Source organism: Lithobates pipiens, unplaced genomic scaffold (genome assembly GCF_037356315.1).
Source record: "Lithobates pipiens isolate NorthernLeopardFrog02 unplaced genomic scaffold, aLitPip1_a1.2 Scaffold_8, whole genome shotgun sequence".
Lineage (NCBI taxonomy): Eukaryota > Metazoa > Chordata > Amphibia > Anura > Ranidae > Lithobates > Lithobates pipiens.
The window spans coordinates 111,444,746-111,467,645 of record NW_027507903.1 but is presented as its reverse complement, the minus strand read 5'-3'; the positions used below and the strand labels follow the sequence as shown (position 1 = coordinate 111,467,645).

At 41.7% G+C, this 22,900-nt stretch overlaps 1 protein-coding gene across 1 annotated transcript in view; it reads left to right on the top strand.

Annotated features, from left to right (window-relative positions):
* Positions 1-22,900, top strand: part of CSPG4 (chondroitin sulfate proteoglycan 4) — a 164,081-nt gene that overhangs the window by 55,722 nt on the left and 85,459 nt on the right. The window contains exons 2-3 of the mRNA XM_077469889.1: positions 8,563-8,714; positions 16,513-20,085. Of these exons, the coding sequence (XP_077326015.1) occupies positions 8,563-8,714; positions 16,513-20,085 (3,725 nt within the window). The remainder of the gene's footprint in view (positions 1-8,562; positions 8,715-16,512; positions 20,086-22,900) is intronic.

Here is a 22,900-nt window from a genome sequence, read left to right as displayed (position 1 = left end):
TTTTGTGTTGGGGAAGAGATTGGGTGCAATTCTGCTGGGGGGCGGACCCTGTTTCCAGGAGCAGGAGGACTGTCTTACCTACTGCTAGAGCCAATCACAGTCTTGCTAGCCCCGCCCACCATCTGGAGGCAGATGACTCGCTTGGTTGCCACTGCCAATCTCAGAAAGAAGGGATTTCACTGTGATTGAGAAAACCACAATCAGGTGACAGTTTGTGGAATTATTGTTGAACTTCTGGGAACTTTGTTAAAAATGATTCCTGAATCCTTGCATTACTACTGAACCCCTGCGCTTTGTGTTCCTTTAAGCACCAGCCAGTATTCAGCGCAATCAAAATCACACCTAACCACTTTTTCTCAGTTGTGGGGGCCCAACTTATGATCCTGCACACGGGCCAGGCCCACTGCTTTTAGAAAATACCCCTGACCTGAGCTCATCATTGCGCATCCATTCCAAATGCTGGTATGTGACATCACATACAACCACCTGGGCTGGATGCAAGAGGTGGATCAGCAGGATGAGTGTGCCAGGACAGGCAGGTGTGTCTCATCTCCACTTCCTTTCACCACTCTGCATATCACACATATCATAGATGAGAAGAGGGTACAGCGGTGGGGAAGATGAGCAGGAGGGGTTCCGAGGTGGAACAGAAGAGTGGGAGGTCCTCCTGTGATTCCTCTTTCCTGTGGTAACTATTTAGCTTAAAATGCGGATTATCCTCCTGGTTACCAGCAACCTCCTCTCATATATGTCACATGTAAAAACTTAAACTCCACAAGAATTACACTCACATTTCATGAAAAAAAACACACCTTAGTAAACTCATGTGTGATGGGGTGATAGCGTCACCTGAAACTGGATCTGCAGCCCCATTAGTGGCATTCATTCTGTCCTAGGCCTGTGCCGCAGATCACTTTCTGATTCCTTTCACGTCAGCCAATCAACCTCTTCCTACCGGCTTCATCACAATCTTGTGACTTCCTCTGGGACATAAATCCCCAGATGTACAGTGGTGGGGCAGATGTGCAGGGGGTTACAGTGGTGGGGAAGATGAGCAGGTGGGACAGTGATCTGAGGTGTGAAGGTGCATGAATTAGGGCTTATCTGAACTGTGCAGTTGCAAGAATTGGGGTTGATCTGAGGCATGAGAGTGTAGGATGTTTATCTCTAACTACTAAAGTAGTTTATATCATTTACTTTATAAAAAATTATTTTAGTGGTTGAGAGTGTGAAGTTGACATTTTTTTGTTATAAAATCGGCACACTCAATTTCTTTGAAAACATTTTTAGACACACTGTGCTGAAAAGGTTGCCTACCCCTGCTGTAGACTGACCACTGCAACTTTGCTCTTGCTAGAGACTTGCCATGCAAATTTGTTACAAACTGGAAAAGTATCAACTAGAACTTGTACTTCAAGTGCTCTGCAAGTGTACAACTTGCCAGTGAAAAATATGCAGCAAGTTCACAGACTTACAAATTTGTAGCATGTTATCCTTGCTATCTGTTATTATTTGTCCTGACACTAAAATACATTTTTGTGCAATACATACTGGATTGAAAGTGACTGGCAGACACCCAGGGCTGTTGCAAGGATTTTTGACACCCTGGGCGAAACCTAATTTTGTCCCCCCGTTTCCACCCCTGACTCCACCCGACTCCACCCCCTTTGCCTTGCCCATGTATACGTCACCTTTTTAATAAAGTGCCCATCAAATTCAGCCCACCAGCGCTCATCAATGCAGCCTACCAGCACCCATTAATGCAGCCTACCAGTGCCCATCAATGCAGACTACCAGCACCTATCGTTGCAGCCTAACCAGCGCCCATCAAATGCAGCCTTACCAGCACCCATCAATGAAGCCTACCAGTGCCCATCAATGAATGTTTGCTTGCTTACATTCATTCGGAAGTTGGGACACAGACACAGTCCACCGCAGTCGCTGCACCTCTGACACTGTGCAAATGGAGCGGTGGATGTCTGCTGATGCTGAGACTTAGTTGCTTGCTGCAGAGAGAATAGAGTAGAAACAGCAGTGGCTGGGTGCCCTAGGCAGCAGTGCGCCATAGTTTGCCTAGTGGTAGCACCAGCCCTGCAGACACCTTTGGTACCACCTCATCTTGGAAGAAACAATAAAAAACATTCCAACAAAGGTTGATAATTCTACTGTGACAGCAGTGTCTGCCTTAGTCTGATGGTGCCCATAGATGCTAGATCACCAAAATTGGCCATGTCTTGTAAAACTCATCCCATGTCTGTTAGCAGCTCTGTTGTTTATTTTTTTATTTTTATTAAAGCCCTACTCCAGCTAAAATATTTGGGGGATTAGAACCTCGGAACGGTTTTAATGGGTGTCTACAGTTTGGAATTTATTCTCATTTCCTATTTGACAGGTGTCAAAGTCCGATCTTAACAAAAATCCCCCCACCCCCCCCCAGTAAGGTTAAATGAAGTAATGAAATACATTTGCCTGTGAGTGAGGAAGGTTTAGAAACTCTCTTAGGCTTTTATTCCTGCCTGTACCCCCATAAGGGAGATTTGCCTTCACTTCTAGTCTTGATAAAAGGTTGGAACAGGAGACAAGGGTAATAAACTCCTATACAAGTATAAAGCATAAAAACTTTTTTTTTTAGGCTTACAGGCTTTGGCAGAATTTTATTGCTGTCCGTATACTTGATATGAAGATTTCCTCCAAATGTAGGAAGTCAGACACAAGTAGACACAGACACAAGGTAGAGAAAAAACTTTTCTATATGGGTACATAGATGGCATTTAAAATCTGAGCAATAAAAACTTCTCAGTCAGAATACAAAGCAATTAAACATGACAAAATTTGTAACCCTTTTCCACTGTATCCTAATTTAAAAAAAAGTTTTGGACTGGAGTTCGGTTTTAACGACTCCTCTTATATGAACACAAATATGAACTTTACAATGAAATTACAAAAAAATGGTCATATATGAAAGAAAGCACAGGTGAATTGTAGATAGATATGAGCTATACTGATGAAAATATTAATAAAATTTGACCTTTACAGCTTATGCCGCCAAGGCCAGATGGGAGATGGATGTGGGAGTGATTGAGGATGAGGAGTGGGATGAAGTCTTGGGGGACATGAAGAGAGTCTCCCCCAGGCTTTCGGACCGCCTCACACAGCTATACATTATACATAGGACATACCTGACCCCCCAGAAGATAGCACGGTTCAAACCCACGTATAATCCAGGATGCCGCTTATGCGACCACACTCCAGGCTCCTTCTATCACCTCATATGGTCCTGTCCGGTTATCCAAACATACTGGATACAGGTAATTTGCTTTCTCCATGACCAAATGGGCTCTCCTGCTAGCCTTGACCCAAAGATGTGCCTGCTTGGTCTATTGCCAGAATTAGAAGCTGATAAGTCCCTTCGCACCTTCCTACATGAAACACTGTTCCTGGCGAGAAAAGTAATTGCTCGTGGCTGGATGCAGGCCCTCCCCCCCACGGTCCAGTGCTGAAAGAAAGAGGTTAACGATACCCTCCCATATAAGGTCTATACACATAGAGGATGTCCACTTAAATACGAGCAGATCTGGGGTAGGTGGTTGGGGGATGGGAGACGTGTACTTGATATGCTGTTATATTGATCCCTTGCCCCCCTCCCCCCTCTGCTTTTCCCCTTCTGGGCTTCCTCCACCTCACGGACCTACTTTTACTATGTCCCCTTCCCCCTCCCCCCTTTTATTTCTCCTTTTGCCTGCTCCCCCTCCCCCGGTTGACACAAATTAGCTCTATAATGCCTCTACCCATGATGGGTGTCGGAACCCTATACAGCGCAGCTAACCCAATGCACTCATGTATGCAACACTGCCTTGGCCAGATTGGCCCTCATTACTTGATGTACCATATGTATGCCTACTATGTATGTTATCTTCTCTGTTTCCTTCCTTTTTTTTCAATAAAGTTTGTTTTTCGATTAAAAAAAATTTGACCTTTACCAAAGGCAGATGATTTACTTGTGATGACCAACTGATAGTTCAAGGTCTGCATGTGACCCTCCTGGCCTCCCTCTTCAGCCCTGCTGTCTAGACCTTTCAGCCTGGAAGCAAGACTTGGTTCACATCATTTATTTAGTAGTAACATTTCTTTTCTGGTTAGTGTTTGCAAAGCTAACATTAAAAATGCTATAATTTTATATTATTATTAAACCTTAGCAAAAAGCAACAATTCTCTAAGATATTTAAAAACATTACTATAATTGCTGTTCGTATTGCTAAGCAAAATGGTTCCATTTTTAGGAGAAACTAAACCTATAAAGCACAGTCAACTGGAACCTGTAAGCCACCTGTCATTGACTTAAAGTCAAATTTCAGCAAAAATAATTTTTTTTCAAGCTTTGGATGCAGTGGCGTAAGGTTAAAAAATTGTCACTTCCTATTATAGAGATACAACCTGAAGTAAGCAGAGAACTGTTAAAACTGGTGTCCTCACTGGAAGGCAATACATCTTTTTATGGTGACAACTGAATAACTTTGAATTTTCCAAACAATGGTCACCAGCACAAATAAGGAGGGAAGGCCAATGTGTACTGCAGTCCCAATTAGGCAAGAATCAAAGTTATTCCCAGCTCTCCGTTAATTAATTTAAGGACAAGCAGATATTTTTTCTGAAAATGATGAGCAAAAAGATATCTGCCCATCAAGGGTAATCTTAACGTAAAATTGCTGCACAAAACTACACTGATGTTTTAATGACCCACCACTGCAGTTTCCACAAGTATTTTTGGCCATTTACTAAAGAGAAAGTGAAATAAAGTATCATCCTAAGGCCAAAAACAGGCATTTTGAATAGAAAATGGTTTATTGATTCTGAAATCCAATTAGAATGAGTAATTGCAATGGAAAGCATCCAGACCAGCCTTGTGATATTTAGATGACAGAAGAAACTGTAAATATACTGTATAAGATAACATTTAGGAGGATATAATAAGAAGAATATAAAATATTTTCAGTTTAATATGTTTATTATATGAGATGGTAACATAAAAAATTGTTTATATGACCCTCATATTCTGCAACAGCCAACAGGGTGTAGGAATCCTAAGGCAAGGATGACTAGCCATATATATGCCAGTATATATTAGAAGTTTAAATGTACTCATTACCTGAGAATAGACTTTCCAAGAGGCACATATAAATCTAAGTACATAGTTAAAAAGCCTAGGGGAGACTGGGGAAGCAGGTATCACTAATGGATTCTGTAGAATAGGTAAAGGAAACAAAGACTCATAGGTCAAGGGTAAGCAGTAAGAGTGTGATGATATGTCAACATTTAGCATAGGGGGGTGAATGAAGTGTTGAAGGAGAATTGCACACAACTGAAGAGAGTGCAAAGTGTAGACCTTCACAAAGACATGTTTTTAAGGGAGTGATTGGCTAATCGCTGGGAAAACATTCTAGATTACACAGGGTGTCCCCCCAAATGTGGTAAATACTAGAGTGGGAGGTGTTGGACAGGGATGATGTCAAATATCAGATCTGAGCACATGCATTAGAGTATATACAGGGGCAAATGTTTGACAGCTAGCCAATGCAAGAAAGGACTACGAGATAGAATTTAGTCCTTGAAGGTGCCAGAGCAGAAATTGAGAGTACACGTGTTAATGAAGCGATTGGTAAGAAAATAATTCTGAGCATGACTAGGGTATAGATTAATATTTTATTTGTTTCAGTAGTAAGGTAAGAACAGATGTAAAAGATTATTTTCTGATTGAAGAGACAACATTTTGCTAAGCTATGCTTGGGGAAGGGAGGGGGAGTTAATGAAAGCAAAATTATACAAGACCCCTAGAGGGCAAAGTTGTTGTGAAGGAGTGATAACAGCGTTGTAAACTGTATTAAAGGTTTTAGACAAACAACTTGTATTTAAATGTTTAATTATTGTCATCTACAATTAATTAAACAATAATATAAAGGCATGACAGCAGTTACGGTGTGGATTTTTTTCTTATTATTTAAATATTCACTAGTCATGGAGTCTGCTGTTGTCTTTCTTTCAGCTGAAGTTCCCTTAATGCCACTCCGCTACCGCCCTGCTATCTTGAAATGAGATCCTGTGCATGAGCAGACATGCCACAGGGCTCTGCCAGGTCCCATATATCTGGCTAAGACCTGTAACATGTCTGCCTAGGCATACGTTGTATGTCTGCACATGGGCAAGATCTCATGCTGAAACCTTGAAACACTGCCTCCTGGAATGTGTGATACAGACATTGCAGGAGGTAGCAGGCCTAAGTTATCCACACTTAGACAAGGAATAAAGAAATGTATTCATTTTTTTTTTTTTTTTTTTGACTGGATATTGCCTGACCATCACATTTTTTATGTTTATTTTCTTTTTTTTTTGCTCTTGGGCCTTTTGTCTGTAACATTGTTGACACTCACAATTATTTGTTGTTGTACTTCCCTTTGTACATTCTCTCTGGAAAATTTTTCAATAAAAATACAATTGATAAAAAAAAAAAAGAAATGAATTAATTAATTAAAAGGCATTTACTTTTTCTTTTAATAAAAAAAAATCTATAATTGTGTAAGAGGGGAGGGGAGGAAGTTTGTTTCTTGCTTGAAGCTTAGCTTTAAGCTCAGAAGCATGTATATGTTGATCCTGGTAAATTTCTGAGACTTAAAGGAGATTTATGATCACAGCATACGCTTTTCTTTTATAACATCAGCATCGTACTAAGAATACAAACAAAAGTTATTCATGACGATCAAATATAAGCTTTCATGAAAATCTTCCTTTCATGTTGTGAGTTCTGCCTGTCTGCTGTCTGGAGTTGTCTAGAAATAATTGAAATACAGTGTTGAAATGAATATATGGATCCCTAGGCCTCTCCTACGGTATCAGCAGAAATTAGCCACTTACCGGTACTTATTTATTGCTGCTAAACATGCAATAGCCAGGGCCTGGAAAAAGCCAGTAAAAAACATCTTAACGACTCTCATGATTAACCACTTGCCTACAGGGAACTAAAAACCCCTTCCTGCCCAGACCAATTTTCAGCTTTCAGCGCTGTCACTCTTTGAATGACAATTGCGCGGTCATGCTACAGTTTACCCAAATGACATTTTTATCATTTTTTTCACATAGATAGAGCTTTCTTTTGGTGGTATTTAATTTCTGCTGGGTTTTTTTTTTTTTTTTTATAAATAAAACAAAAAAGGACTACAATTTTGATTAAAAAAAAAAAAAACTGTTTCATAGTTTGTTATAAAATTTGGAAAACAGGTAATTTTTCTCCTTCACTAATGTGCGCTGATGAGGCTCCACTGATGGGCACTGACAGGCTGGGTTGATGGGCACTGATAGGCAGCACTGATGGGCACTGATAGGCACTGATAAGTTGGCACTAATGGTCACTGATAGGTGGCACTGAGAGGTGGCACTGATGGGCACTGATGGTTGGCCCTGGGTGGCACTGAAGGGCACTGATAGGTGGAACTGAAGGGCACTGATAGGTGGTGCTGATGGTCACTGGTAGGTGACACTGATAGGCAGCACTGATTATTAGACACTGATGGGCACTGATTGGCAGCACTGGTGAGCATTGATGGGTGGCACTGTGGGCACTGGTAGATGGCACTGGTGGATACTGGTAGGTGGTACTGGCAGGTGAAACTGGTGGGCACAGCCGCAGCTTTCTAAGTGAGGGACCGATGTCCCTCTGACAGAAGCCGGTGATTGGATTTTGTTGACCCCCGGCTCCTGGCGGAGGGTAACTGTTGTCTGACAGTTTATACCTTAAAATGTATTCTATATGATTCTATATGATTATTCTTAAATTGTACTACTGTATGTTATGCCTTCTATTCATATCTGAATACTATATTTATACATATATAAATACTCTATTTATCAGCATATAACAGACACTTTTTCCCCCTGAAAATAGAAGGCAAATCATAGGTGCGTGTTATACGCCAATATTTACCTGGCTGCCTCGGGGGCAGTGGCAAGCGCCGCCGGATTACACATAGCTGGGCTCATAGGATAGACGTCCCACATCCCATTATTGGACAAGTGTTCTGTCTATCATATGAGCCCTGAAGGAGGCGGGACTGTGTGTGACTGAACGCCCTAGTAAACAGGAGATCCTGTTTAATCTGGCAATGGCGAGGCTGCAGAAGAGCACTGGTGAGGCTGCAGATGGGCACTAATCAGGCTGCATTGATGGGCAATGGAGAGGCTGCAGATGGGCACTAATTAGGCTCCATTGATGGGCAATGGAGAGGCTGCAGATGGGCACTGATCAGGCTGCAATAATGGGCAATGGCAAGGCTGCAGATGGGCACTGATCAGACCGTAATAATGGGCAATGACCGTTATTTTGCTTCAATGTTCTTTATTTTAAATTTACGTTTTTACGTCTCTCTTAAAATTAAGGTGCGTATTATACGCTAATAAATACGGTATATGGTTTTACATTTTTACCATAGCTACACTTTAAAGACAGCTTAATATCCTATGTTTGTTGTGGGGGTGTGCACTCACAATTTTCTGCACTTTCCTTCGCCTCTACAGGACAGCACAGCATGAGAGACCCTAACATCGGGAGAACAGTGGATGCCAACCTTCTTGTGACTTTTGTCTCCTCTCAGAATTCTGGTCTCCTCTTCCTTGCAACTGGAACAAGCCAATATCTGCTACTAGAACTCGCCAATGGGACGCTGAGGGTAAGGCTAAACTCTCCTGGAACTGATATATGATAGGATAAATAACCCTAAAAGAAACCATAATAATAGAGTATAACTATAGAGACACTATAAGTATGCAAGAATAATAAAAGTGATTCAAGCTTTCAACACAAACTTTTGCTTCATGTGCGTAGTAAAAAAAAATTCTATATAACCAGGCTGACAGCTAGGAGTGTGCTACAGCAATACTCACGGTGTATCAGATATTACAGGATTTCTAAGCCTTTCCTTCACATACATTTCATAATGTGTGTTTTACAGACTTCAAGGTACTTTGTTTGCACTGTGCTAAATTATCTACATTTGTTCTCTGACTGCATTTCTGTGAAGGGTGTTGGAAATCAAACTAAGCAAACAATGACATGGTATACGTGCGTGTACATACAGAAATCAGTATAGTAAGGAATTAATCTCAAAATTAAAAAAATGCAGTCACGGTGGTATTCTATTCATTACTTATATAAGACACATGACAATGGTTGTTGAACACACATCATTTTGTAATTAAGACACTTTGAATTCTTTGAATTGATGTACTTTACATGCAGATTTCTACGACAGCAAACATAGCAACTAAAATGTCACATAAAACATGTGCAGAGAGGCCCTTCCCAAAAACAGACTGCAAACAGGCGCAACATTTGCATTTAAAGTGGCACTAAACAATATCCTTATTCTTCAAAAATAATCCATACACATCCACTACTTAATGACCCTATAGTCTAGTTTTCATTAAAGTGGTAGTAAAGTCTTTTTTTTTTCACTTGCACCTACAGGCTTATAATAAGGCTTACCTGTGGGTACAGTGAATATCTCCTAAACTTGCACTGTTTAGGAGATTTTCACACTGCATTATCACGGCTGGGCCAGAGCATGCGATCCCAGAAGAAAGACTGGGTGAAGATGGAAGTCCTGTCAGTGGTGACAGTGCACCGCTTTAGGGCTTCATTCTAAGGTAAGCAATTCATAATGTGTTAGTATGCGATGCAAAGCACATTATGCCATTGCTTTGCAGGGTTTTACATGTTTTTTGTTTTTTAAAAGGATGCAGTTTACCACCTCTTTAACCACTTAAGGACCAGCCTTTTTAGAAACCCTATTGTGCCTTAAAAGTCCACCACCCAGGGGATTTCCTTTTTCTGACCCAATATTGGATGTGGCACTAACTTTTCGCTCAAGGTTGCTGGCTAAGCATTTTCTCGTAGAGTTCCATATTGCGTTGACCCACCCTTTGCAGCTATAACAGCTTCAACTCTTGTTATAGCTGTGGCTGTCCACAAGGTTTAGGAGTCTGGGAATGTTTGACCATTCTTCCACAAGTGCATTTGTGAGGTCAGGCACTGAGGTTGGATGAAAAGGCCTGGCTTACAGTCTCTGCTCTAATTCATCCCGAAGGTGTTCTATCGGGTTGAGGTGGAGGCCAGTCAAGTTTATCCACCTCAAACTCACTCATTTATGTCTTTATGGACCTTGTTTTTGCACTGGTGAGCAGCCATGTTGGAACAGGATGGGGCTATCCCCAAACTGTTCCCGCAAAGTTGGGAGCATGAAATTGTCCTTAATGTCTTGTTTTTCTGACACCTTGAAAGTTCCCTTCATTGGAGTTAAGGGGCCAAGCCCAACCACCGAAAGACAATCCCACATAATAATCCCCCCTCCATCAAATGAGTTGAGAGAGTTTGGGGTGAAGGAATTTGACTGGCCTGCCTGAGTCCTGACCTCAACCCAATAGAACACCTTTGGGATGAACTAGAGCGGACGCTGCAAGCCAGGCCTTCCTGTCCACATCAGTGCCTGACTTCTCAAATGGTCAAACATTCCCATAGACACACTCCTAAACCTTGTGTACAGCCATTCCAGAAGAGTTGAAGCTATGATAGCTGCAAAGGGTGGGCAGAAGGGTAGGCCAACTCAACATTGAACCCTACAAACTAAGACTGGGATGCCATTAAAGTTCATGTCCGTGTTGTAAAGGTAGGCATCGCAATACATTTGGTAATATAGTTTATAACAGATAGATAGCTTTTTTTCCCTTTTATATCAGGATATCATCGACCATTTAGCCAAAGTACACTAGTAAGAAAGTTGCATATTCCTGTTTAGTTTTTATTCTTATGACATTACTTGTCAATAATACACTAAGAAGTTGTTATCACTGATATATTTAAAAACCCTGCAGAATGTCACATGCCAGTCTTGGTTGTTTTATCCGGACAGTGAGGGAGTAGAACATTGAACCAGGTGAGTATGTATTCGGCTCTAAGCATAAATGAATGAAGAACCTCAAGAACCTCTCTATTGCTTATAGAAATTCCCAGTGTGAGATTTTGCAGTGCACATGTTAGAAACTAACAACATGACCTATCTTTGTAGCAGTGAGTAGAGTGGAGATAATAAAGAGAAAAGGGCTTATGAGGAGGAGAAGAGGGAGCATGTGTAATCCCCAAAGTGATGTATTCAGGAGCTAAAGTCTGATCACAAGTCTGTCTATATTAGATATTGGATATACTGTATGTGTAGCACCCTCCTAGATAGGTTATAGGTTAGGGAACTTTAGTTGCTGTCTCACTGTAGTAGGTCGAGCTGCATGTGATTGTTTTAGTCTGTCCTATGTTTCACTGGCGGCAGGGTCGACTGCTTCCCTCTGTCTGTCTGGAAAGGTTCTGGAAGACAGTGGGCTTGGAGAGTTAAATCAGAAGCTAATTATTTACACAGTCCTGGACAATCCCTGGGGAGAGGTGCACAGATGGAGGCTGTGAAGGTTTAGAAATATTCTGTGATGTGGGGCAGAGGGGTTCTTGTCCAAGAGAAGGAGATCCCAGCCTAGAGGGCTGCTGCCTTCCCAGGCATACTTGCCATCTGTCTGCTGTTCATCGAGGTTCCAGCTAACTTTGCTAAAGGTTGCTGGAGCTGACTGAGTGTCTTTCATCTGGGGATCTGGTCTGGTTTCACTGGAGAGGTGGTGGGTGCTAACGTCAGCATTGCTTAAAAGGGACATTGTGTCTGGTGTCCTAGTATAGCTCAGTCCACTAAATGCTTGTGGAAGGACTCTGCTCACATTAATAGTAGAAAGATTAGTGTCCTCAAGGTGTTGTTAAAGTTACTGGAGTATCCCACAGTTTACCCTGCTCCTATCCAAGTTAAAGTTCTGCAATAAAGCATCAGAAAAGCATGCCCCAAGACTGTTCATTGAGCTAAAGGAGTGATTGTGACTGTGTGCCTTGCTGTGGGTGCAACTACGGGAAAAGACCCTAGAGACCTTAAACTGCTTGCTCCTGTGGGAGGGAGTGCTACACTATAATAAATAAACTAGTGATGGGCCAAAGGCATTACTGCCCTTCTACAGACACAGACAAGCTACACAGGTGAAAGAAAGCACGATTGCCGGTGTCCTATCATATATAGTCCCCCATCGGATAGTGTCCGCTGTGTACTGCGCATGCGCAGTACACAGCACACACTGATTCCGGAAATAGCTGAGGATGAACGGCACCTGCGCCATGAGTGCAGGTTTTATCCCCACCATCCAAGTGGACATAGAGTAGGAATATAAAAGAGCCGAGCGCAGTGAGGCCGAGCCCGAAGCGTGGCGAGCGAAGCTCGCCCGCGAGGGGCCCTCTAATTTTCACAACCCTATGTCTGCTTGGATGGTGGGGCTACCACCTCCACTCACGGCGCAGGCGCCGTTCATCTTCAGAAATTTTCCGAAGCTTCCGAAGCATGCGCAGTACGGGGCAGACACTATATGATGGCAGGACACTATCTGCCAGAACACCGGCTGCTTAGCTTAACACAGCTGTCAATATAGTATTGTGGGTGGTGTAAACAGGGAAAAGAAGTTGTAGGCACTGATATACATATGTGCAGTCTCAGTGGTGGCTGATTAATGCAGGATGGGAAATCCTCCATCGCATAAGAAGACAGACAACTCCACATTGCCTCCCAGGTGCGTGTGTCTCCTGTAGAGGAGGTTCAAGGGGCTACATCCAAGATTTGCGGACTTTAAAAATTATTGATACAAAGTAGTAAATGGAAGGACAGCAATCGTTTGAAAAGCTACTGACTTTTGATAAGCAGCTCAAGTGCAACCAGGGCTGCCCTCTAATGGGCACCAAGGAACATCGCTCAGAACCTAAACTACATATTGGATAGAGTAAGGTTATAACCCCTGTAGGTTTTTTTTTTGCCATCTGTGTCTCACCGGGTAGATCTTGTTTTCTATTTTATAGCCAGAAGTGATAAGAAATCTTTCCAGAGTGAGGGAATCCCTAGTTTTCACCAGGGTCACCAGAGCTAATGTCCCCACTAGAATATTTCCTATCTATTACTGTTTTGGCGAAACTCCATAACGGGGCAGTAGAAAAACTGACAGGTATTCTTACCCCTCTCCACTTTATCCAAACCACAAAAAAAGTTTTGTCTTTAGTTACACTTTAAAGCAAAAGAAGGGGCACCAAACCAAATTCATAAAGGAGTGCAAAACAGCTTTAAATATTCACAAGACAGACAATGCGTTTTGCAGGGAGGGGGCGCAAAACACACTTTCCCTTCATCAGGGTTCAGTAATAATTGCAAATATTTAAGTAGACTCAGGGAAGCAGATGCCAGAGAAATCTTAACCGTACTGTTAACAAAGCAATTGGGTTGCCTAGAATTAGGCCAGTGAAACAGATTGTCACTACTTAGTGACTTTGGTCTGGTTCTCCTTCTGGTTGAAGCTCCTATATCACTTTTTCCTCCATAAGCTCTCGTTACAGAGTCCCTTTAGGTTGCTTAAGGTCTCACAATTAAAAGTAATGCCCCATACACACAGTCAGATTTTCAGACGGAAAATGTGCGATTGGATCATGTTGTCGGAAAATCTGACCATGTGTGGGCTCCACTGACTTTTTCCGTCGTTTTTTCTGATGCACAAAGTTTGAGAGCAGGATCTAAAATTTTCCGACAACAAAATCCGATCGCCTAAATTCCAATCGTGTGTAGACAATTCCGATGGACAAAGTGCCACGCATGCTCAGAATAAACTAAGAGACGAAAGCTATTGGCTACTGGCCTGTTTATAGTCCCGACGTATGTTTGACGTCACCTCATTCAGAACGACAACTTTGTGCGACCGTGTGTATGCAACACAAGTTTCGGCCAAGATCTGTCGAAAAAAAAAGATTTTGTCGTCGGAATGTCTGGCCATGTGTATGGGGCATAAAAGGGATACTCCAAATGGTTGGTTTAAACCATCTTTTGGAGAGCATGGGATACTACAAATTCTACCGTATACAGATTTCTGTGCCTCTATAATCATATAGGAGCAGTGCTAAAACAATAACCAGGTCAACACTTACAGCCTCCAGATTTGTGTATATTTAGCAAATAAAAAAAAAACAATTCAGGGATTTAAAAAAAAGAATTCACGTATCAACAGTAGGCTAAGCATACACAAAAGCTGCGATTGTTGGCTCCTTTCTACGTATGGCACCCTTCAACACAGAAAAACAAGTGGCTATATTGAGCGTTGTTTTTTTGTTTTGTTTTTTGTTTTTTGGTAAGTTGTCTCGTCTATCAAAAGCTCCATATCCCTGTTAGCAATTGCATACTAGCCACCTCCACATAACACAATTCATGCACCAAGCCAAGAAGGAGAGTTCTGACAAAAGGGACTGTAATGCAAATAACAGACACAACAAAGAAAAGAAAGATAAAAATGTAAATAGACAGACACAGATATGCACATTTCCAGATGACAAATACACCTCATACATTAATGTGATTTCTTAGCTGAAAATACAGACGTATACATTTACAAACTCTTATATAATCAGAGCTTTGCATGGAAGCTGGGACAAATACTTGCAAATATAAACTACTGTTATAAACCAGTTTGTTCTTATAATTTTAATTAAGACCAGATGTCTTGCTGAGGGACCTAGAAATTATCCTTAGCTGCCCCCATCTGTCCATGCATACTCATACACACACAATATACAACTCCTCAGTCCTCACACAGATTTAGAAAGCACACAGCGCAGACACCGACCCAGCTGTTCTAAATTCTGAACACAATGGTTAATTCCTATACACTGCATTCTGCCAGTCCCAGGGGTTTTACAAAGAAGGGGTGCAAGTATGAAAATATACATTTGTACCCATCTCTAAAAGAGAATTATAAGATGACTATTGCAACATCATTACCCATATCATAGGAATAATGTTACAGGTAGAGCTCACCACACATGTTAGCCCTTGTACACACGGTCGGACATTCCGACAACAAAATCCGTCGGAATTTGTCCGACGGATTTTGTCCGAAACTTGTGTTGCATACACACGGTCAGACAAAGTTGTCGGAAAATCCGATCGTACGTAGCGTGTTAACGTTATTTCGTTACGACGGGGCTACGTTCAGGCTAGTAGCCAATAGCTTTGGTCAAGGAATTTGATCTGAGCGTGCGTGGCACTTTGTCCGGTTGGAATTTTCTACACATAATCGGACAAAGTCCGATCAGATCATGTTGTCGGAAAGTTTTATAGCCCAGCTTTAAAACTTTGTCCGTCAGATATTCCGACGGAAACAATCCGATGAAGCCCACACACAATCGGATTATCCAACAACGCGGTCCGATCAGACATTTTCCGTCGGAATGTCCGACCATGTGTACAAGGGCTTACAATTTGTGTACAATCTGATTTAGATCCTCCTATCTTAGATCTGATTGGATACAAATGGATTGGAAAATTTAGGTAGGTCCTCATATTACATAGGTTTCTCGAGTCTACAGGAAATTGTACAAAGATTGTACAGTCAAATTGTAAGACAGGCTACCATGCTAGCTGGTTCTATCTATCTTTATTGACTGCCAGTATGATCTCACTTGCAACTTGTGCTTTGGAATAAAACAAATGCAAACATGTCTAAAGCCGAGTGCACACTAGCAGTTGACAGCTCACAGCTCCGGTCAGAGTCGCTGTACTAACCATGCAAGGTTAGTTCAACGATGTCCCCCCGCTGAGCTGTTGTGTTCTGACAGGACAGCCCCCTCACCAGAACACTCCGATCAGCTCTCTCTGCGATTGGCGGAGATCAAGATCGGGAGTCAGTTGGCTTCTGGTTTTCCAGCATGCACGTATACGGGCTGAATGTTGAGAGACAACGGCTGGTTCAAAAAAAAAAACAGCCAAAAATGTAACTAAGAGCTACTTAGAGCTACCCCTCTCTGTCCCTGCACTAAGGGCAGGACAAGAGTTCTCGGGAGTAGTGTGTTTATGGGAAACGGGGGTGGTGCCTAGTAATTAGCTGTGATGCAGCCTGGTGCTGGATACTGCTGTAGCTTTTCTAATCTGGCTGGCGACTAAGGGGGTGGCAGAGCTGCAAATTAATGTGCACTTAGTGCACTTTGTGGGAAAATACCTCAGCCCTTAATACGTGACTGCTATAGGTCCTAGACAGGGGCCAGCTGCTGAGTTATTTTTGCAGGTGAGAGCTGAGGAGGTGCGGAGGTCAAAGCTCAGAAGGGGGTACAGAAGAAGGACATGGATGGGGGAGGCAGAGGATCCTTACCTCTGCCTCCCCATTCAGTCTTTATCAGCCTTTTGCTGCTCCTAGTCTTTGTCAGTCCTTGTATGACAAAGCTGCCTGATCCTGTTAGTGTGATACTAGGGTTAGTCAAAGGTTGCGAGTAGGATCTGGTCACACATTATTTTGTATTCCTAGTCAATTAAAAAATATCTGTGCAAATTACATACATACTTAAATGTTTGCAACATCTTTTATATTTCCCCACAGGCTCGCTTGGAAAGAGGTGAAGGAGAATCCATTCTGTATTCCCCAACATGGATGGCGTTAAAAAGCAAGGAGACATACCAATTAAATTTGATTATTTCAGAGTCCCAGATGTCTTTAACACTAAACAACTTTACCAGCATCATGGATCTTCCTTGGTCCTCAATAAAGTTGAATCTTGACCATGGCATCTTTCTAGGTGGAACTGGTACAAGAATCATTCCACATCATTTGCAGGACATTCCTACTTTTCATGGATGCATCTTGGAAGCCAGATTTGACAACATTGACTTGCTTTCTGGTTCCAACCCTCAAGCAGAGCTCAATGGACAATGGGAAGATTGCCAAACCAATTCTCTTTCTAACTCAGCCGAATCCTTTGGATTTTTTGGGCCACGTTCATACATCATATTCCCTAATTGGGATATGAAATCACAAGGATCAATTCGTCTTACTTTGGAAACATCGAGACCAGGGCGTGCCCCACTAATCTACCAGTCTGGACCACAAAAATCCTATTTATACTTTGAAATTGCTGGTGGTCACTTACAGGGTACACTATATACAGGACGATCTGCAGTGAAAATCCAAAATATGGTTTATGTAAGTGACAGCCAACCACATGATGTCCAAGTTTTCATAGACAAATCTAAAATTCAGCTCATTGTGGATACAACCTCCTCCCAGGTCTCTCTTGATAACCTTGGTCAAATGTTAGAGTTGCATGGCAATCTTTACCTTGGGGGCATAGATGAGATCTCATTGGCTAAAATACGGGAAGGTCCTCTTGGTCGACTCTTCATAGATGATATGGAATACAGATCTTTCTCTGGCTGTGTCTCAGATTTGAAGATAAATTCCATGAAGAAAGGGCTTGGTGATGCTTTGGGTAGCAGAGATATTACAGATGGTTGTGATGAGTATGATGACTATGTTGACTATGAAGAGGTCATTACTTCATCTTCTTCCCCTGCCACCACTGCAGTGCCCACAGTTATTAGCAATATTTTTGATATTTGCAAGATGGAACCCAGTAGTACTAAACTGATTTCACTTCTTAACCCAAAGCCATTGTTAGTGACAAGAGGGGGATTTTCCATTCTGGAATGGAGACATTTCCACCCCACAATTGACCTAAGAAAATCCGGTATTCGCCAGTCTCAGTTTCTTTTCAGTATTATAAATGACACTCAAAAAGGACATTTGGTACTTGACATACCTGGTGCTGAATCTAGGCGCAAATTTACACTATTAGATGTTGCCAATCATAGGGTAAAATATGTTCACGATGGAACACTTGAGTCACTCGAAGACCACCTGATTTTGGAGGTTTCGTTGGCTAGTAGTGTAAACATTCCAGAATGCTTGAGGAAGGCTCAGCGTTACAATCTTACAATAAACATATCCCCTTCAACAGCTATACCATCTATTGAATTTCCTAAAGGTAATATATTAGGAATTTTAAAAAGAGGCAGAAAGTTGCTAACAGGGGATATCATCAAGATCAATGACCCTGATACACCATGTGATCTGCTCACTGTTTATATTATGGGGAGTTCAAAAGAAGGACATGTTGAATTTCAAAACAAGCCTGGAAAAGCTATTCAAGAATTTTCTTGCAAGGACTTAGAAGAAGGCCAAGTGGTATTTATCCATAAGTCTGGACAGCAGGCACAGCTAACACTACAGGCTACTGATGGAACAACAAGAAGCTCTTTGGCATATGCAAGCTTTATAGTGTTGGAGCCACAAAAGAACATGACATCAAAAGCAGTGGTGGTATCAGAGGGATCATCTGCACTGATCACTCCCTCCAATCTTCCTATATTAACAAATTTAGATAAACTGGGAATGGAAGCCATGTATAACTTAATTGAGAACCCCAGGTTAGGAGTTATACAGATACTGGTGGCTGGGGAGGAATGGAAAGCCACAGACACTTTTAAGCAGAGTGACTTAGATAAATCAAGAGTGAGGTACCTCAGTACAATTTCAAATATTAGGGGGAATGAAATGAGTGAAGATCTGAAAATTCTGTTCAAATTGGGAACACAAGAAATGGGTAATCAGACATTGCAGGTCAAGGTAAAGCGGACCGGTATTCAAATGATGAGGATGATCCCTTTAAAGCTTGGAAAAACACGTGAGATGAATCTCTCAGATAAGAACTTACAGGTTGACACAACGATGCAAGATCATGAACTGGCATTATTCACTTATTTAATTATTCAATCTCCTAAGAAGGGTAATCTACAGTTTGATGGTAGGCGTCTTATTGAAGGGTCACGATTTTCCCAGGAAGACCTAATGAATGGGCACATCAGTTACACAGCTACAGTACGTAACACAAAAGATACTGAAGACCAGTTTCAGTTCCAAATCTTATTTAATGGCAAGGCTTCTCCAGTGTACACATACAAGATTCTGATTGGTGCAGATCCAGATGCCCCGCAGCTTATTAATCAAATATTACATGTGCTGGAAGGAGGGGAGGAGGCAATAACCTCAGATCACCTTTTTCTAAAAAGTGGCAGTAATGTTGATTTTTTTTATGAAGTAATTGATGGGCCTCAACATGGAACACTAATAAGGAAGGCAAGTTCACAGTCTGGCAATCTTCTAGAAGAAGGAATAACAGAATTTACCAATGATGACATTCTTGGTGGTTTAATTTTTTACAAGCATGATGGTTCTGAAACTACTGAAGATGATATACCATTTGTAGCCTCACGGCAGCAAGATGGTAGTGCCTCTGATACAAGTGGAGAAGAAGAGTTTGAAGACCAGGAAGTGATGAGAGGTGTCTTTCGGGTCTCAATTCAACCTGTAAATGACAACCCACCTTATCAAATAGTGCAAAAAGTTTTCACTGTAGTCCGTGATGGGCAGAAATTGCTAACTACAAATGATATTGCATTTTTAGATCCAGACTCAGGATCAACAGATTCACAAATAGTGCTAGTTCGATATGGAGTTCCCTTTGGAAGAATTGTTTTTGTGGATAACCCATCACTTGTTGTTGTCAGATTCACCCAGGAGGACCTCCGAAAACACAGAATTCTGTTTATTCATAGTGGACCAGACCAGGGTTCTATACAGTTGAGATTGTCTGACGGGCTTCATCATCTTACCACTATTTTGGAAGTCCAAGCATCTGAACCTTACATTCATATTTCTAATATCACCACTCTAAATGTGCTTCCTGGTGGCAAAGAGACATTGTCTGCCACAAATCTTAAACTGGAGACAAACTTAGATTTACGTACAGAAGATGAAATTAAATACTATATCAGCACTAAACCAAGATGGGGAGAAGTTTTAAAACAGGGGCAACCCACAGATTCTTTTTCACAACTAGAACTAGCAGAAGGACATGTAGTTTATCAACACAGTAAAGAAGGAAGTAACAGGGATCATTTCCGGATTTCTGTTGAAGCTAATCAGGTGGTGGCTGTGGGTGACATCAAGGTGCAAGTGCTCACCGATTCTCTACCCGTGACTCTGAATGTGAACCATAATGAGAAGGTGTATGTCTTTCAGGGGGAATCTGCAAAGATTAGTAAGGAGTATCTCATGGTGAGTTTTGAAAATAGTTTTCTTCATTTTTTTTAACTGTATATTTATTCTCAGTGCTGACAATTAGGTTATAGCACATATAAAGCAGCAAACCTGAAGCTAAATTGTTAATGGCCCATTCTATAGGTCATATGGTCTTTCTCCATTCAAAAAACATTTATATAGTTATATATGTAATTAATTGAAAGATTAATTTTCATCAATACCCTACTATGAAAAATAATACTTTTTTTCATAAAGTGTAAATTCTGTCTTTCTACTGTATACAGTGCCTTGAAAAAGTATTCATATCCCTTGAAATTTTTCCACATTTTGTCATGTTAAAACCAAAAACGTAAATGTATTTTATTGGGATTTTATGTGATAGACCAACACAAAAGGGGTTATTTACTAAAGGAAAATCCACTTTGCACTGCAAGTGCACTTAAAAGTGCACATGGAAGTAAAGTCACTGTAGATCCGAGGGGGACATGCAAGGAAAATAAAAAAACAGTATTTTAACTTGCACATGATAAAATCAGCAGAGCTTCCACTCATTTCAGATCTAACCCTTATGCTGCGTACACACAACTGGACTTTCCGGCAGACTATGTCCGAAGGTATTAGTCCGTCCGGACAATCTGATCATGTGTAGGCTAGTCCGATCGTTTAAAAAAATAAATAAAAATCTAACGGACCTAGAAATAGAACATGTTTCAAATCTATCTGATGGACTCAATTCCGACAGACTAAAAATCAGGAAACCGTTCGTCTGTGTGCTGGTCCAACGGACCAAATACGACGCAAGGGAAGCTTTTGGCTACTGGCTATTGAACTTCCTTGTTTAGTCCCGTTTAGGTCATCACGTTCAAAATTAATGGACTTTTGAACGGACTAAGTCCATTCATGTGTGGCCAAGTCCGTTAGTTCGGAAAGTCCGTCAGCACTCCGCTGAAAGTCTGTCGGGAAGACCGTCGGACCTAGTCTGCCGGAAAGTTCGGTTGTGTGTACGCGGCATTAGATTTAGAGCAACTTTGCAGTTCAAAGTAGATTTGCCTTTTGTAAATAACCCTCAAAGTGGCACATAATTGTGAAGTGGCAGGAAAATTCATGATTTTCCAAATTGTTTACAAAAAAATATACGAAAAGTGTGTCGTGTATTTGTATTCAGCCCCCTGAGTCAATACTTTGCAGAAACAACTTTTCGCTGCAATTACAGCTGCAAGTATTTTTGGGGATGTCTCTATCAACTTTGCACATCTAGTGAGTGAAATTTTTGCCCATTCTTCTTTGCAAAATAGCTCAAGCGCTGTCAAATTGGATGGAGAGCCTCTGTGAACAGCATTTTTTTAAGTCTTGGCACAGATTCTTTTTATAAATTCTTTATTTAACAGGGCACAACATGCAGAAATACAGACATCACATCAGAGAAAAATACAATGGATTTACATGCTTTACAGCTCTATATCTATTCTCTATGCAGACATTAAACCACTTTATGTGAGGTTCCTTAAACATTTAGAAGCAAGGTAAGAACCCCAAAAGTAGGAAACCTCTGCACTCCGCAAAGCCCCTACGATTTTCCTTTGCAGACGCCTTTTTCATAGAAGATAAGAGAAAAAAAAAAAAGATTGGTGTATTATTCCACCAATTCTTTAAGGTCAGTATCCGATGAACTGGCATCGGATCTGATGGAAACATAGAGAAAGTGTTGTGGAGAGGAAGGGGGGAAGGGAGGGTGGAGATAAAAGGGCAGGGGGGTTGTACAGAGGAAGAAAGAAAAAGGAAAAAAAGGTGGGGGGGAAACGACATAATAGTAATAATGTATGCGTGATCTATATATATAGCCTCCAAATATATACGGATGTAAACACCGGGAAGGGGGGTAATGTAAGAGGGGCTGATACCCCCGGTCAGTCGCGGCCATACCTAGTAGAGGTCCTGTCAGCTCCCCCTCATCAAGGGGGTCTGTTAACCAGTTGTCTGAACTCCACCGAGTAAATAAACTCATGCCAGAAATACAATTTTTTGGAGAATTTCTCATGCAAACCTTTTTCCGTGGCCACCAAGTCCTCCATTGCATTTATGTCTATTACTCTTTTCAGCCATACAGCCACTCTGTGTGGCTGGGTCAGTTTCCAAAACAGAGGGATACAGCTTTTAGCCACTGTGAGCAAAATCGGAAGGATAGATTTCCTGTAGTTTTTTGTGGGGATTGTATGGTGGTGCAGGAGGAAGAACTCAGGATAGTCCGGGATCACTCGATCCGTGAACTTCTGTAGAATACGATGCACCTCCGTCCAGAAGGGCCACTGGAACCGACATGACCAGAATACATGAAGGAGAGAGCCGACTTCCTCCCCGCATCTCCAACACAGGTCGGTGGTCTGTGGGAACATCTTGTGAAGTTTTATCGGCGTGTGGTACCAACGGGACAACACCTTATATCCCGCTTCTTGGTGTCTTGTATTTGTTGAAGTCTTATGGGAAAAGAGGATGATCCGCTCGACCTCCGTAAATGTCAGTCCCAGCTCTCTTTCCCATCTATTGCAGAGCAACCAGCAGCTTGTACATTAGAGAGATTGCATGTCTCATTGGGGATCGGTCCTGACAGATCGCCTGAGGGGTGTCAGTGGTCTTCGAAATGCATCCGGTGGGGGTAAGGATTTGATGTAATGGGACAATTGGATTTTCTGCCAGAAGGACAGATTATGCAATGCCGGATCTTCCATTATTTGTTGCCTATTCTTCCATTGCCCATTGAGAAGGAAATGTCTGACCTGTGATCTCTCAGTTAGGATCAAGGCCAAAAATCTAGGATCTCTCAATCCCGGGG